Here is a 17,146-nt window from a genome sequence, read left to right on the forward strand (position 1 = left end):
CAAATAAAATCCAAGGGTCACGTACCTTAGGACTTATGCCAATATGAATTGCATATTGCAGTCACCCTCCCAAAAACCATGATAAAATTTTTTTGTACTTCTACAGTTTTGTAATTATGGGAATAAAATTCTCAATTTTCCTAAAGGTAATAACTTCATTTCAGTCCCATTTCAGAGCTTGACTCAAGTTTTATGTGTGAGAAACTCCTTGCAGTAGTTGTGAAAAAAAATCTCCCCAGTGAAAATTCGGATGTTTCGGGGTGGCTAGATGGTTCAGTTGGTTAGTGCACGAGCTCTGAACAAAAGGGTTGCCAGTTTGATCCCCACATGGGCCAGTGAACTGCGCCCTCCACAACTAGACTGAAGACAATGAGCTTCCAGAAGGGCGGCCGGATGGCTCAGTTGGTTAAAGAGCGAGCTTTCAACAACAAGGTTGCTGGTTCAATTCCTGGATGGGATGGTGGGCTGTGCCCCCAGCAACTAAAGACTGAAACCAGTGACTGGATTTGGAGCTGAGCTGCGCCCTCCACAACTAGATTGAAAGACAATGACTTGGAGCTGATTGGCCCTGGAGAAACACACTGTTCCCCAATGTTCCTCAATTAAAAATTCTGATGGGGGCCGGCCCGGTGGCTAAGGCGGTTAGAGCTCCATGCTCCTAACTCCAAAGGCTGCCGGTTCGATTCCCACATGGGCCAGTGGGCTCTCAACCACAAGGTTGCCAGTTCAATTCCTCGAGTCCCACAAGGGATGGTGGGCAGCGCCCCCTGCAACTAAGATTGAACACGGCTCTTTGAGCTGAGCTGCCACTGAGCTCCGGGATGGCTCAGTTAGTTGGAGCGCATCTTCTCAACCACAAGGTTGCCGGTTCAACTCCCGCAAGGGATGGTGAGCTGTGCCCCCTGCAACTAGAAAACGGCAACTGGACCTGGAGCTGAGCTGCGCCCTCCACAACTAAGATTGAAAGGACAACTTGGAAAAAAAAAAAAAGTTCTAGAAATACACACTGTTCCCCAATAAAGTCCTGTTCCCCTTCCCCAATAAAATCTTAAAAAAAAAAAAAATTCTGATGTTTCATATACTAAGAGAAGTATACACTTTCAATCAGTCATCAGTTAGTATTACTTGAAAGCCAAAAGAACAGTTTTTAAAGTGTGGCAATCCTCTGGCACCTCCCTCCACTCAGCTGTCCATCAGAGGCTGGGCTCCTGCTTCTCCTCCCGAAGTCTTGATTGTTTATCAGCAAATACTTCCCACCACAGCCTTGCAGTCATTTTGAGTTATACCATGCTGTGGTGTTTTAAAGCACTTTAAATACCTTAAACTATTTGGAAATCAACTCTGTTTTCAATAGTCTTCACTCTTTTCCAGGGTAGTTATAGAGGATCAAAGCTTTCAGTAAAAAGAGCTAAGAACCATTCCCAATTTTGCATTAGTCTATTCACATGATGCTTGTTGAAATCTACATTACCTGGTAACCCAACCTGTCAGCAAGTCTTAGTTACAAGTAACATGTTAATTATATTCACTACCTGCCACTGTCAATAAATAATGATAATCTGCTCCCACAAAGGTCAAGTTTCCACTGAGCTATTAGGACCATTTTAACTAAGTTAAGTGTGGTTTGCTGGGACACGTTTTTTTTTGTGGTTTTTTTTTTCTGTTTTTTTTGTTTTGTTTCAGTTTCAGGTGTACAAAGCAATGTAATAGACATTTACACCCCTCACAAAGTGATAACTCCCCCCCAGTCTACTACCCCTCTAACATTGTATATAGCTGTCACAACAAACAAGAGCTGGTAACGATGTGGAGAAAAGGGACCTTCGTGCACCATTGGTGGGATTGCAGATTGGTGCAACCACTATGAAAACAGTATGGAGGGTCCTCAAAAAATTGCAAGTGGAACTACCTTTTGACTCAACAATTCCACTCCTGGGTATCTATCCAAAGGAATCCGAAACACTAATTTGAAAAAATATATGCACCCCTATGTTTATTGCAGCGCTATTCACAATGGCCAAGACGTGGAAACAACCAAAATGCCCATTGATAGACAATTGGATAACAAAAGTGTGGTACATATATACAATAGAATATTACTTGGCCATAAAAAGGAATGAAATCTTAGCATTTCATGGTCCAACATGGATGGACCTAGAGGATATTATGCTAAGTGAAATATGTCAGACTGAGGAAGACAAATACCATATGATCTCACTTACATGTGGAATCTAAAGAAAAGTACAAACAAGCAAACTATGCAGAAATAGATTCAGAGGTACACAGAAATAACTGACGATTGCTAGATGGGAATGGGGTAGAAGGTAAGGGATTAGAAAGTGCAAATTAGCAGTCATAATATAGTACAGGGATATGAAATACAGTATGGGAAATATAATCAATAATGTTGTGAAGACTATGTAGATGTAGGGTGTCAAATGGGTACTGGATTTATCAGCGGGATCACTTCATAGATCGTGTAAATGCCTGACCAATATGCTATACATCTGAAGCTGAAGTAGAATAATATTGAATGTCAACTATAAATAAATAGATACACACACACACACGCACACACACACACATACACACACACAGAGTGCCAAAAAATGTATACATCTTTTAAGAAAGGAAAAAAACTGTATTAAAATTGTAATACTCGATATATACGAATAACAAAAGATGAATACAAGTCATGTTTGACTTCTGCAATGCAGGAGGTGCTCAAAGTGGTTGCCATCAGCATAATTTTAATACAGTTTTTTACTTTCTTAAAATGTGTATACATCTGCATATATATATATACACACACACACAGACATATACATACGGGATGTGGAGTATAACATAGTGAAGATAATGGTACTGTAACTGCTGACACTCTTGAATGTAATCAAATCCTCATTTATGTAGAGCTCAATATTTAGCACCCTCTACAGGCAGCTACTAAGTAGAAATGACAATAATACCAACTTTTATCTTCATTCGATTTTCTACCCTTTTAAATTTATTTTTATACATATGAAAGGAATAAATATATTCCTATTTAAAGGAAATCAAAATCAATACAAATTAAGCAGAGTTCACCTTGACATCTCCCCTTATCTCATCTTCCCCCAGAAATAATTACCTTTATCAGTTTGATAGGTAGCCTTCCAGAACTTTTCTATCTATGCACACACAAGTATATGCAAATATTATATAAATATATACTTTAACTGATTATGATACACTGTACATATTACTACACAACTTAACTTTCCCCCTGACAATATGACTTTGCAGAGAATATATTCATATTCACTCTTTGTGTACAGTGAAGCATTTTCTCTAATCTAGAAATAAAAAATCTAGATCAAAAGATGTATGCCTTTAAAATTTCAATAGACACTATTAAATTGATGTCTAATGAGGCTGTAACAAATTACACTCACACCCACAGTGTATCTGAGGCCCTCCAATGAATTGTTGTGAATGTTTTCACCATTGACTAGTTTTGCCTGTTATACAATTTTCTATCAATTGATTCATGTTATATATGTATGCTTTTATATTTGGCTTCTTCCACTCAGCATTATATGAGATTAACCCACATTATTGATCGAAAGCGTAGTTCATTCCTATTTATTGCTAAGTAGTATTCTTTGCATAAATGTATCACAATTTATCCATTGTCTCTTGCTGGACATTTGGGTTGTTTCCAGGGTATGGCTATTATTAATATAATGTCTAGAAACATTTTTTCATAAGATTTTCTGTTGTATGTTTTAATTTTTCCTAGACAAAATGGAAATACTAGGTTGAAGGACAGGTGTATCTTTAATTTTACAAGAAATTGCCAAAACTTTTTCAAAGTTGTATTATGATTTTACATTCCCGCCAGCGATATTAACAAAGTTCTAATTACTCATTTGAATCAATATATATTAACAGTATTATCTTCTTTTGAATTCTGGCTGTTCTACTGAATATAGAGTTGTATCTTGTAATTTAAATTTGCATTTCCATGATGATTAATGATGTTGAGGACTTTTTCATGTATTTATTAGTTATTCATACATTATCCTTTGTTTAGTACCTATTCAAAATTTTTGTGCATTTTAAAATTGGATTGTTTGCTTTTTATTATTGAGTTGTAGTTCATTATATGGTCTGGATACAAGTCCTTTGTCAAGTGTATGATTTGTGAATATTTTCTCTCAGTCTGAGGCTTGCCTTTTCATTTTCTTAATGGTGTCTTTTGATGAGCAGAAGTTGTTGATTTTGATTAAGTCTAATTAATCATTTTTTTCCTTAATGGTTATTGATTTCTGTGTCCTGTCTAAAAAATTGTCACTCCCTAATTCATGAAGATGTTCTTTCATGCCTTCTTCTGAAAGCTTTATAGTTTTATTTTTTACATTTCAATCTATGATCCATCGGGGAGCAATTTTTTGTGTTTGACCTGAGCTAGGGGTCAAGTTTTGTTTTCGCTTTTAGTGGATATCCAATTGTTTCAGAACCCTTTCTTTAAAATACTTTCCTTTCTACATTAGATTGCTTTGGTTCCTCGACTAAAAATTAGCTGACCATTTATGTGTAGGTCAATTTCTAGGCTCTTTTTGCTGTACAAATCTATTTTGTCCCTATGCTAATATTACATGGTTTTGACTACTGTAGCTGTAGAGTGAAACTTGAAGTTCAACAGTGCACATCCTCCACCTTGGTTTTTCTTGACTACTATTTTGACTACATTAGGTCCTTTGCATTTCCATGTGAATTTTAGGTCAGCTTGGCAATTCTACTTAAAAAAAATAGTGTTGATATAGGACATCTCTGTCTTGTTCTTGCTTAGGAGTAAAGTGTTACAAATTGATTAATGCACTTTTCATATATGCTCTTTATCTGATTAATGTAGTTCCTATTTTTAATTTGCTGAGAGTTTGGGGTTTTTCGTGTTTTTTCTCCCCTTCTTCGGCCTCCCCCCCCCCCACTCCGGTTCAACCCGTTGTTTCTCAGTCTAGTTGTGTAGGACACAGCTCCCTGGCCCATGCTGGTATTATGAGCCTTGCGCTCCCCTTCTGGCTGAGGCAGTTGGTCGCCGGTCATGGGTCAGTTGCTCACAGCAGCTCAAGGCAGTTGATGACCACTCACACTGGCTGCTGGCCACCAGCCGCTCATGGCAGCATTCAGGAATCAAACCGCCGACCTCGGCATTAGCAGCCTGGAGCTCCAACCACCTGAGCCACCGGGCCGGCCCGAGTTTGGGGTTTTTTTTAAAATCATGAATGTGTGTTGCAGTTTGTCAAATACTTTTTCTCTATCTAAAGAGATGTTCATATAATTTTAGTCCTTTATATTAATACCATGTTTCCCCAAAAATAAGACCTAGCCACACAATCAGCTCTAATGCGTCTTTTAGAGCAAAAATTAACATAAGACCGGGTCTTATTTTACTATAATAGAAGACCTGGTCTATAATATAATATAATATAATATAATATAATATAATATAATATAATATAATATAATATAATTAATATAATATAATACTGGGTCTTACATTAACTTTTGTTCCAAAAGACACATTAGAGCCGATTGTCTGGCTGGGTCTTCTTTTCAGGGAAATATGGTAGTTTATTATCTTGATGTTTTAATGTTATGCCAACCTTGTACTCTTTTGATAAACTCCACTTAGTTGTGATGTATATATAATGGATTTTATATATAACGGATTTTATTTTTTAATATTTTGTTTAAAATTTTGCCTCTATATTCACAAAGTGTTGGTCTATAGTTGATTTTATTTTTTCCTTTGCCTATTTAGTATTGGGGACGTATGAACAGGCCTCATAGAGAATTATTTGAGCAGTATTCCCTTCTCTGCTTCCTGAATAAATCTATTTAGAATTGATAGGTCATGGAGAGGTCCAAGATGGAGGAATAAATAAACACTGTGCCTGCATCCTTCCATCAACACATTAAAATTACAACTAAATTATAGAACAATCAACCTGGAGAACCATATGAAATCTATCTGAACAGATGTCCTATAACTAAAAATATAAAGAAGAAGCCACACTGAGACTGGTAGGAAGGGCAGATATGCAGAACAGGCCCAAACCTCCATGTGGCAGTTGAGAACCAGGAGAAATATCTCAGCTGAGGAGGTTCCCCCAGGAGGAGCAAGGGACCCCAGCCCCGCCACCTGGAGTACTGGTGCCGGGTAGAGGAGTTCCCACAACATCTAGCTGTGAAAAACAATGGGGATTCTGATCATCAGGGTGGGATGGAAGGCTGAGGGAAACTCAGAAGTCCTCATAAACAGCCTGCACACAGACTCACTCGCTTGCAGGCACTCACCTTGGGCTCCAGCTGAGGGATGGTGACTCAGTGTTGTGCAGGGCGTCCAGCAGGGTCTCTACTCCTGCTCCCCACAAGAGAACACAGAATATGGTGAGGCCAAAAAAGGAACACCCACAGAGCCATAAGTAGGGGAGTCATATCACTATATTCTCTCTGGCGGCATCCGCCTCTCTGCAATCCGCTCCTGTTAGCTCAGCCACCATCTTCTTGCTAGCCCCCATTTTTTTGCTAGCCTAGCCACAGCAGTTATATTAGTGGCCAATGGCTCACTGGTTACAGCTGACAGCCAACTAGCCACAGCTGATGGCCATGCAATCACAGTTGATGGCCATTTACTACCTGAGCCAGCACCTTTCTATGTGAGGCCGAGAGCCTGGAAACTACTTTCTGGGGCTCTGTCCCCACACTCAGCGTTCCTTGGAGATACACAGTGGGTGGGGTGGTAGACTGAGGTGTGTGGCTTCCCATGGAGGACTAGAGGGCAGTGGTATCTTCCTAGTGAGGGGTCCTTGTGCAGCCAGCAAGTGGGTGCCATCTTGTCTGTGTTGAGCCCGCTCCCTGCCGCCCCCTCCCCCAAGGCCAAATCTGAATCTGATTGGCCTGGTGAGCTCCGCTGCTCTGCCCAGCTGACTTAGCTGGGATATGGCCCCACTCAACTCTTGCACTGCCAGAGGCACTTTCTCCTTGAGGAGCCAGCCCCGCCAGCATTGCACTCTTTTCTGGAAAACTATCAGAATCCAGCAGGCCCCAGGTGGGCAGCAACTGGCCTCGATGTGCTCTGAGACTCTTGCTGACTTGCTCCAGGCTCACCACTGGCACCAAACAAGAGTCTACATTAAAACAGTGACCACAATTCTTCCCACTCTATTGACTCCCTGAGACTCTGCCTCATTCAACTTGTTTACCACACAAGGGTTTGTCTGCAGCTGAAGCTTAATGGAGCTAGCAGGTGGCACCAAGTCACCAGGTGTCTTGGCTTTTTACAAACTTACCCTAGGCCTAGGAACAGTGGCAGCTGACATCAATTCACAATGAGTCCTCTCCCATGTGCCTCCAGGTTTAGCACAGGCAGCGAACAACCATGGATCACATTATAGCTCCTATCAGGTAGTCCCCAGGAAGTCACAGGCAGTGGGTGACCTGATCCTGCACCAGAGCCCCTCACAAGAGGCCCCAGAATGGACATACTAGGAGGTTGGCTTCAGACCACAGCAGAGCACTGCCCAGTTACCCCCACAGTGGCACACTCAAAGGATGGTCTCAACAGGCACCAGAGCCTGCTGAGGAAAATCCTGCTGTGTGTGGTAAGCCATAAGCTGTGGACGTGGCCAAACCCTATAGCCATTCAGCCTGAGGGTAAATCCCATCCACTGACGTGCCGATAGCAATCAAGGCTCAACTATAACAGGACAGCACACACAAACCACATAAGAGACACTCCTGGGGCACCCAGCTCTGGTGACAAGGGAGACTGTGCCACTGGGCCCCCCAGGACACCTACTACATAAGGCCACCCAGCCAAGACTGGAAGACATAGCAGCTCTACCTAATACATAGAAACAAACACAGAGAGGCAGCCAAAATGAGGAAGCAAAGAAATGTATCCCAAATGAAAGAACAAGGGGAAAATCCAGAAAAAGAACTAACAAAATGGAGGCAAGCAACCTACCAGAGTTCAAAACAATGGTTATAAAGATGCTCAAAGAACTTAGTGAGAACTTTAACAAAGAGATAACAAGCATAAAAAAGGACATAGAAACCATAAAAAAGAACCAGTCAGAACTGAAGAATACAAAAAAATGAAGAATGCACTAGAGGGAATCAACAGCAGACTAGATGAAGCAGAGGATCGAATCAGTGATTTGGAATACAAGGTAGCAGAAAACACCCATTTGGAAAGGCAAAAAGAAAAAAAAAAATCAAATGAGGATACTTTAAGAGACCTCTGGGACAACATTCATATCATAAGGGTACCAGAAGGAGAAGAGAGAAAGCAAGAGACTGAGAACCTACTAGAAGAAATAATGACTGAACACTTTCCTAACTGGTGAAGGAAATAGACATACAAGCCCAGTAAGCGCAGGTAGTCCCAAACAGGATGAACCCAAAGAGGCCACACCTAGACACATAATTATTAAAATGGCAAAGGTTAAAGACAAAGAGAGAATCTTAACAGCAGCAAGAAAAAGGCAACTAGTAACTTATGATGGCGCTCCCAGACTGTCAGCAGATTTCTCAATAGAAACTTTGTAGGCCAGAAGAGATTGGCACAAAATATGCAACATGATGAAAAGCAAGGACCTAACCAAGACTACTATACTCAGCAAAGCTATCATTTAAAATCAAAGGACAGATAAAGAGCTTCCCAGACAAGAAAAAGCTAAAGGAGTTCACCACCAAACCAGTATTACAAGGAATCTTAGAGGGACTTCTTTAGGACACAAAAATAAATGAAAATATGAATAATAGGGGCGGCCCAGTGGCTCAGGTGGTAGGAGCACTGTGCTCCTAACGCCAAGGCTGCCGGTTTGATTCCCACATGGGCCAGTGAACTGCGTCCTCTACAACTAGATCGAAGACAACGAACTGCCACTGAGCTTCCGGAGGGGCGGCCGGATAGCTCAGTTGGTTAGAGTGCAAGCTCTCAACAAGGTTGCCGGTTCAATTCCCGCATGGGATGGTGGGCTGCAACCCCTGCAACTAAAGATTGAAACCGGCAAACGGCAACTGGACTTGGAGCTGAGCTGCGCCCTCCACAGCTAGACTGAAGGACAATGACTTGGTTCTCCAATGATGGGCCCTGGAGAAACACACTATTCCCCAGTATTCTCCAATAAATCTTTAAAAAAAAAAAAACCACCAACATGGGCTAGGGAGCTGCATGGGGGGGGGGGGAGGAAGAGGGTGGAAAAACAAAATGGCAATAACTACATATCTATCAACAATTATTTTCAATGTTAATGGATTAACTGCTCTAATAAAAAATATAAGGTGGCTGAAGGGAGAAAACAAAACCTTTACATATGTTGCTTACAAAAGACTTCAGATTGAAAGTCACACACACATCCTGAAGGGATGGGAAAAGTTATTTCATGAAAATGGAAATGGGGGGGGGAACCTTGGGTAGCAACACTTACACTAGACAAAATAGATGTAAAACAAAGACTATAATAACGAGTCAAAGAAGGACCCAGTAATTTCACTTCTGGGTATTTATCTGAAGAAACCCAAAGCGCTACTTAGAGGACACGTGTGCATCCATATGTTCATTGCAGCATTGTTTACAATGGCCAAGATGTGGAGGCAGCCTGGATGTCCATCAATGAATGGATTAATGGATAAAGAGGTCATACACATATACAATGGAATATTGCTTGACCATGGAAGGGAATGGGTTCTTGCCATCTGCAGTAGCATGGATGGCACTGGGGGGTACTGTGCTGAGTGGAGTGTCAGAGAAAGACTGATGCAATATGATTTTGCTTATAGGTGGAATCTAAAGAACAAAATAAAACAGAAACAAACTCATTGATAGAGTATTTTGATGGTTGCCAGATGGGAGGTGGGTTGAGGAGGTGGGTCAAAAAGGGGAAGGGATTAAGTACAAACTGGTTGTTACAAAGTAGTCATGGGGGATGTAGGGTGTAGAATAAGGGATATAGTCAATAATATTGTAAATAACTAGGTATGGTGTCAGATGGGTACTAGATTTGTTGGGGTAATAGATGGGACATTAGGGTGCACCATGAAAAAGGTGAAGGGATTAAGAAGTACAGATCGGGGGCCGGCCCGGTGGCTCAGGTGGTTGGAGCTCCATGCTCCTAACTCCGAAGGCTGCCGGTTCGATTCCCACATGGGCCAATGGGCTCTCAACCACAAGGTTGCCAGTTCAATTCTTCGAGTCCCTCAAGGGATGGGGGGCTGCGCCCCCTGCAACTAGAAAAGGGCAACTGGACCTGGAGCTGAGCTGCGCCCTCCACAACTAAGACTGAAAGGACAACAACTTGACTTGGAAAAAAAGGCCTGGAAATACACACTGTTCCCCAATAAGTCCTGTTCCCCTTCCCCAATAAAATCTTTAAAAAAAAAAAAAGGAAGTACAGATCAGTAGTTACAAAATAGTCACAGGGATGTAAAGCATAGGGAATATAGTCAATAATATGGTAATAACTATACATAGTGCCAGGTGAGTACTAGACAGGGCGATCACTTCTTAAATTTTACAAATGTCTAACCATTATGCTGTACACCTGAAATTAATATACAATAATATTGAATGGCAGCTGTAATTGAAAAATTAAAAAAGGGGGAACGATTGATTGGTCATATTAATTCTTCATTTTATAATGCACCAGTGATTTTCTGGGACAGGACTTTTATTTGTAGGAAGATTTAAAAATGTAAATTGTTTTTAGGTATGGGGCAAATCAGGTTTCCAATTTCTTGAGTCAGTCTTGCTTAGTTGTTTTTCAAGGAATTTGTTCATTTCACCTAAGTTGTAAAATTTACCTGCTTAAGTTGTTTATTCTCTTAAAGGTCTGTAGAATCTATAGATATTCCATCTCTCATTCCTGACATTGGTAATTTGTAATTTTTTTATTGTTCTTGCTGTTTTATCAATTTTATTAACTTTTCACAAAACCAAATTTTGGCTTCAGTAAAATTTTCTGTTGTCTCATTATTTCTGCTCATTTTTCTAGCTTCTGCAAGTAGAAATTAGAGTTGATGTTCAGCCTTTTTCCTAAGCATTTAAAGCTAACTTTCCTCTAAGCACTGTTTTAGCTGCATCCCACAATTTTTTTGTTCGTTTAAATATTTTCTAATTTCCTTTGTTTTTGACTCGTAAATTACTTAGAAGTGTATTTAACTTTCAAGTATTTTCTAGATATTGCATTGATTCCTAATTCCTGTGGTCAAGGCTTCAATAATCTGAAATTTATTGAGACTTGTTTTATGTCCCATCACATGGTCTATCTTCATGAAACTTTCATGTACATTTGAAAAAATTGTTTAGTGTCCCATAAATGTTAGGTCAAAGTAGTTAATATTGTCATTCAGATCTTATTTTTAAAAATACATCCTGTCAATTCAAGGGGCATTAAAATATCAATGATTGTAACTTCATCTTTCAGTACAGATGCAGACATTTCTGATATAGTCATTCCAACTTTATGATTAGTGCTTGCGTATCATTTCCCATCGTTTTTCTTTCAAACTATTTGTATATTTGCATTTACTCAAGAGGCAGTAATAATCAATGTCAATCTTAAGTAGACTTATTGAGAAAACAGAGCAGGGAATATTGCTCAAATAATTCTCTATGAGGCTTCCCCATATATTTGCAACACAAAGTCAGACAAAGAAAAAAAAAGTAGTCAAAATGCAAACACAAAAGCTAATAGAGGTTTGACAAAAATAGTTTTTCAAGTTCTTTGTTCAAATACTTTCTATATGAAGTTATTAATATGCATCTACTATCAGAAGACTATTAACTGACAGTGAACTGTGCAAACCTCTTCTGGTCCTTCCTTCTAATGTAATAAAACCTACGTGACGTTGTTTAAAACATTTTAATGATCACTGAAATTTGTTCCATCTCCCCCTGCTTTATTAGTCACTACCAAGATATTAACAATACCAATTTTGTAAACAATTTTAGAGATTTGCTGTTAAACCAAACTCAATGACCTAAGTGATATGAAAGCGATTATTTCAAGTGTCTGAAATAGTATTCTATTGTTTAGAACATTTAAATTTCCCAACAGAGCAGAAACGGTTTTGGTAAATGCTACCATTTACTGAGACCCAAGTTTGGAACACTAATGTTTCGCAGGCACTGCCTTTCATTTTCACAACCCCGAGGTAAGTATATACACTATTCCCATCTTCTACTTGAGTAACAGGGTTCACAGAGTTCAGGAATTTGATCAGTCAATAAAATAAACATCAGCACTAATGTTCAAAATCTATGAGTAATTCAGGTCTTTCTATATCCATAGCCTGCACTCTAAAACATGGTTATACACTGTAAGAGGGAAGAAAGAGTAAATGGGAACTCTCAGGAGAGGTCCTTCATTGTAGTTTTGTGGTTACATGTAGTGAGGAGAGCTTGAAGAATCCACTTTGGGTAAATGCGGGAAACGTCAAGACTGACAAGAAACTGAAAAAACTCAAAAGCAACTGTAAAAATTCAAAAGCAGAGGCCTTGAGTCATATTCAGAGGCAAAAAGACTAAAGCAACTTAATAAACACACCAAGGACCTAACTACACAACCAGAAAACCTGAGTTAGAGAGTTGACATTATATTCAGATGAGTACTATTAAAAACATGGAGACATATATAACATTTAACATAAATTATTTTTATGTGAATGTTGAAAGTGTGAAATTCACATTGCTTCCCATTAGTCGGCTATGTCAAGTTCACGAGATGTCTTCCTCCAACAGTTGAAACAGATTTATGTTAAAGACAACATGTGTATTGAAAGTAGCAATTTTATTTGAGTTAAAATTATTTACAAAAACCCAAAGACATACTTCATGAAACTGGTACAAACTATTTTTTTTCCTGCCGTTGGCTTTTGCTCCAAAGATCACAGCTGAGAAATACTGTATAAAATAAAGATTGGATTCAGAAAAGTACTCTACTGTTCTAATTTCCAATGGGTAGTATTTACAGAACTATTTACAATGGAAAAAAAGGTTACTTTAAAACTTTAATTTGTAAGTCAGCCTCAAGTACCCTAAAATGCAGAGTTCTCTGAGGGTTAAAAACACACAAATGCACTGCAGTTGGTGAGGTGATTTCTCCCCCACCACCCCCCACCAAAACCTGCATCTCTATCAGTGCTTGACAATTAGTTATTATTTAAATAACAAAACAAAAAACTGTTAAACACTGAGGTAAATCAATTCTCAAATGATTACCAGTGTAACAGAAAAATGTAGTTCGCCCTGATTGTTCTTATCCAAATGTTTTATAATATTTCTTACCACCTGCCCAAGTCAGTTTTACCAAACATCTGTTCCTTTTCCTAAATCCAATGATTAATAAATATCAATGTATTTTAAAATAAACAAAATATATCTAATTCAATTTTATGTATTTCATTTACTGATATGCTTTTAAAATAGCTTGCTAAGCTAGCTTTTATACTCAGGGCCAATACAACCTCAATCTTTCCCAAGTTACACTGGCATACTATGCTCTCAAAAGGTGATGGGTAGGGTCAGGGTGGGTAGGGGAAGAAGAAAACAATTTGCCTGGAACCAGTTACTTCCTTATAGATTTCCCAACAATCTGCATTATCAAAAATAGGAAGACATTAAAAGGCAGCCACTGCATTAAAAAACATTACAGCTGGCACTGATACAAGAGCCCCGATTTGTCACTTTATACAAGGAAATAACAAAGTCTGAATGAGTAAAAATTAGACTTTTAGCTATTTTCCCCAGTACACACCAAACTAATATTTTTATGGCTTCAAGTTTTACAAATCCAATGAAGAAACATGATATAACTACCTGGAAGGTATTTAAAAGTATTAATGAAATCGATCTCTGGAAAGCCTGTATTCAGGCCCAATCAATTGAAGAAGAAAAAAATGTATAACCAGTGGTTTGAACAATAACACAAGAAAAATTCGCAATGTTGTGAAATTACACATATAAAATGTTTTGTGTGTTCCATGACTGTTTTCCAAACAACACACTACTCTATGAACTAAGGATCTGAATGAAAAAATGGATCTTTTCTACACCAGCAATTTAAGGCTTTGCGTTTATGCATTTGATCCTGTCACTCTTTAGAAGAATATACACGTTATCTGGAAACATGAATTCCACATTGGTGTTTTAGCTTCCTTATATTTATTGTACTGAGCATTAGAAAATATATCTAGAGTCCTCCCTCAAAACTTAATAGTGTTTCAAGAGCATCCCCTAGTATTAAGCGTAAACTACCCTGGGTTTGTCTATTTTGCTTCATCCTTTAGCGGGTACATCGTCTTATATAATAGTCCCTCTAACAGTTATTTGTTTTCTTGCACCTATAGCTATGATGCATTATGGTATCATAATGAACATGGTCATGGTGGTGGTCTGAAAAGTGAAAAATAGTTCGACAACCCAAATCAAATCAAGAATAAAAAAATATGCTATTAATCCCTTGTGTCTTTGGATTCCATCTAATTTTAAACATAGACAGTAGTTCAGGGAACAACAACAAAAAAAATTCACAAAATTATTAAAAGCTTTATTTACGATTGGAATCATTCAACAAAAAAGCAAAAGCAAATGAGCCTGAAAAAGGAACTAAGCTGTTGTCTAGAATGTCCTCAGAACATTCAATACCTCAGTAGCTAAGCTGCCTTTGCACCTGGCTGGCATGACAACAGTGGCTCAACATACACAGCAGTTGCACTAACAGCAGCACAAATTTCCCCCTTAAAACTTGCCCAGAATAAAGCAAGAACACAGGGGGAGAGGATAAACTCTGCCAAAGAAAGTGTATTTAAATACTGCATGGAATTAACAGCCTGAACCTTTTCCCTCATTTTTGATAGTTGCAGATTGATGTAGTAACTGTCATTTAGCAAATGCAGAATGCATGACGAAGAAATCAGGAGGCCTTAAAAATCCAAATGTGAATGATACTGATGACGTTCTGGGTGTATCTTCAAGGACTTCTTTCATGACTTTTCTCTGTCTGAGAAGAGCTCCACATTACCGAGCACCTGAAGCAAAGGGAAAGCAGCTAGCAGTGTTCCAAGTACTCGATCACTCGAGAGATAGATTTCTGGCCTGTGGTTCCAACAGCACACTGGAGGGGGGAAGGAGAGGTAACAGTTAATAACTTACAAATTTTTAAAAAGTTTTAGATCAAAGCTTAAATTCTTTAGCTTTACTAAACTGAACACTATGAATCAAAACACGGAGATTACATTGGGGCTTTGACAAGAGTTATCAATTTATTTGGCCATAGTAACAATTATCTTCGAAACAGCACAGTTACTAGGAGAACCCCTTTTCCATTCCCACTCACTATGGCCATAGTCTTACTTCTACTGTCAGTATGGATATTTAAAAAAAAAAACAGAAGCCGCGATAGAAGCTACTTACAGTAAGATTCATGAAGCTCAGGAATTTTTTGAGCATCTCTGTCATTATTGAAAAGTCCCCTTCTGGCAGATACTCCCGCACGGTGGTCACATTGATCTGAGGAAACAGATATAAGAAATACTGATCACGTGGCAGAAAATGCGAGCCTGCACCTTGCACTGTGTTGCTGGCTTTGGCCCATGTCCTGTTTCAAACCTCTACAAGATCCTTCTTGATTAATATGCAAGCAATTTCCTTTCTACACTCTTCAGCTCTGCTCGCGTGTGTCCCCATTCCCTACCCTATCCTATCCAGAGAAAGGAAAAAAGTAAAGCTCACAAAGGCTACAAAAAAAACATGTGTACATGCTTACTTTTGTAAATGCCCAGAAAAATGCCTCAAGTAATAAATGTGCTGCGCTGTGTGTGTGTGTGTGTTTGGGGGGTGTTGGGAGAGGAGGGGAAAGAATGCAGACTTAAAATGTTACACCTCAGAATGCTTAATGGAATAAAAAGAAAAAGATCAAAGAAAATTCTTCATGTTCAACAGGTGAATTCAACTAACTATGTAGGCTAGGAATTAACTAGACCTTTCCAAAGGCTTTCCAAAGGTAATTAATCTAGACTATCTACAAGGAGAATGTCAGCACGCCAGGAAAGGTGTTTCCCTTCATTGTTAACAAGAAACAGCCAAACTACAAACTAGTCTGTTGTTACAAGAAAAATATATGACCTGCTTTAAAAACTTTTCTATTTCAGTATGTTTTAAAATGCTTTACAGGTTCATAAAGAACGAAAGGAAAAGCTCCTCTAAGAAGGTTCCATATAAACAGAACCTGTAGTAAAAAAGAACAGAAGATATGTTGGGGCCCGGGGGGGTGCCAAGGTAGGCATGCCTCCGACTTGAGTTTTGTTGATGGGGCAGGAAAGGAGAGGCTACATTACTCTCTTTTAGGAAATTTGCCACCAGTTCCCTCTCTCCCTCTTTTTTTCAAAAGGAAGAGTACTTTCAAAATTATAAACAAGCAAAATAATGGTACAAATAGATTCAGAAAAGATCTAATAAAAACGTTGCTAAAGTAGCCATGCGCTAAGGTATGCGACATCAATGACTATATTCTAAGTGAACCTCCCCACCAAAAGCCACACTTTGGGACCCGGAGTGAAAACATACTCCTACTGGGTAATGGATCTTAAAGAGATTTTAGAAAATGTTTAAAAAGTATAGTGAAGTGGAGAATATAAGGGGAATGGCTATGGTAACTTCAGAGTTAAAGGAAAGCTTTAGAATGTCTTTAATCAATTTCCAGGGAAGCGGTATGACAGTACAGTGGTGGCAAGAGTCGTGAAGTAGGTACAAGAAGAAACAGTGTGAAACAGCATGGCCCGTTAGGGAAACTGAGAGAAAGTACTCAGGGGTATGACAGATTTAGGAACTGCAGAAGCCGTTTTAAGTTTGGGGTCTTGCAGCAGTAAACAAAAGTCATCACCATCATTCCCTAAGTGATGGTGAGCCGAGGAAGCCTGGTAAGAGAAGAGTTATGTGATCTGATGTGCTCTGACGGAAGACAGCTATGGTGGCAGTGTGCACAATTGCAGGATTGGGGAGCCAAGAGCGCAGGAAGGACAGGAAGACCAGCAAGGACACTGACCACTGCACGCACAGGTGCTCGGTGGGCAAGGGAAAATGACACCATGACTC

At 39.2% G+C, this 17,146-nt stretch overlaps 1 protein-coding gene across 3 annotated transcripts in view; it reads right to left on the reverse strand.

The window, feature by feature from the left end:
- Nucleotides 1-12,823: 12,823 nt before the first annotated feature.
- The window catches only part of WAPL (WAPL cohesin release factor), an 80,019-nt gene continuing 75,696 nt past the window's right edge, over nucleotides 12,824-17,146 (reverse strand). For all 3 annotated transcript variants that reach the window (XM_019716127.2, XM_019716128.2, XM_074337203.1), the window contains exons 18-19: nucleotides 15,467-15,562; nucleotides 12,824-15,167 (exon numbers count right to left, since the gene is read on the reverse strand). In XM_019716127.2, coding sequence (XP_019571686.2) covers nucleotides 15,102-15,167; nucleotides 15,467-15,562 — 162 coding nt within the window. In that variant the 3' untranslated portion in view covers nucleotides 12,824-15,101. The remainder of the gene's footprint in view (nucleotides 15,168-15,466; nucleotides 15,563-17,146) is intronic.

Source organism: Rhinolophus sinicus, linkage group LG07 (assembly GCF_036562045.2).
Source record: "Rhinolophus sinicus isolate RSC01 linkage group LG07, ASM3656204v1, whole genome shotgun sequence".
Lineage (NCBI taxonomy): Eukaryota > Metazoa > Chordata > Mammalia > Chiroptera > Rhinolophidae > Rhinolophus > Rhinolophus sinicus.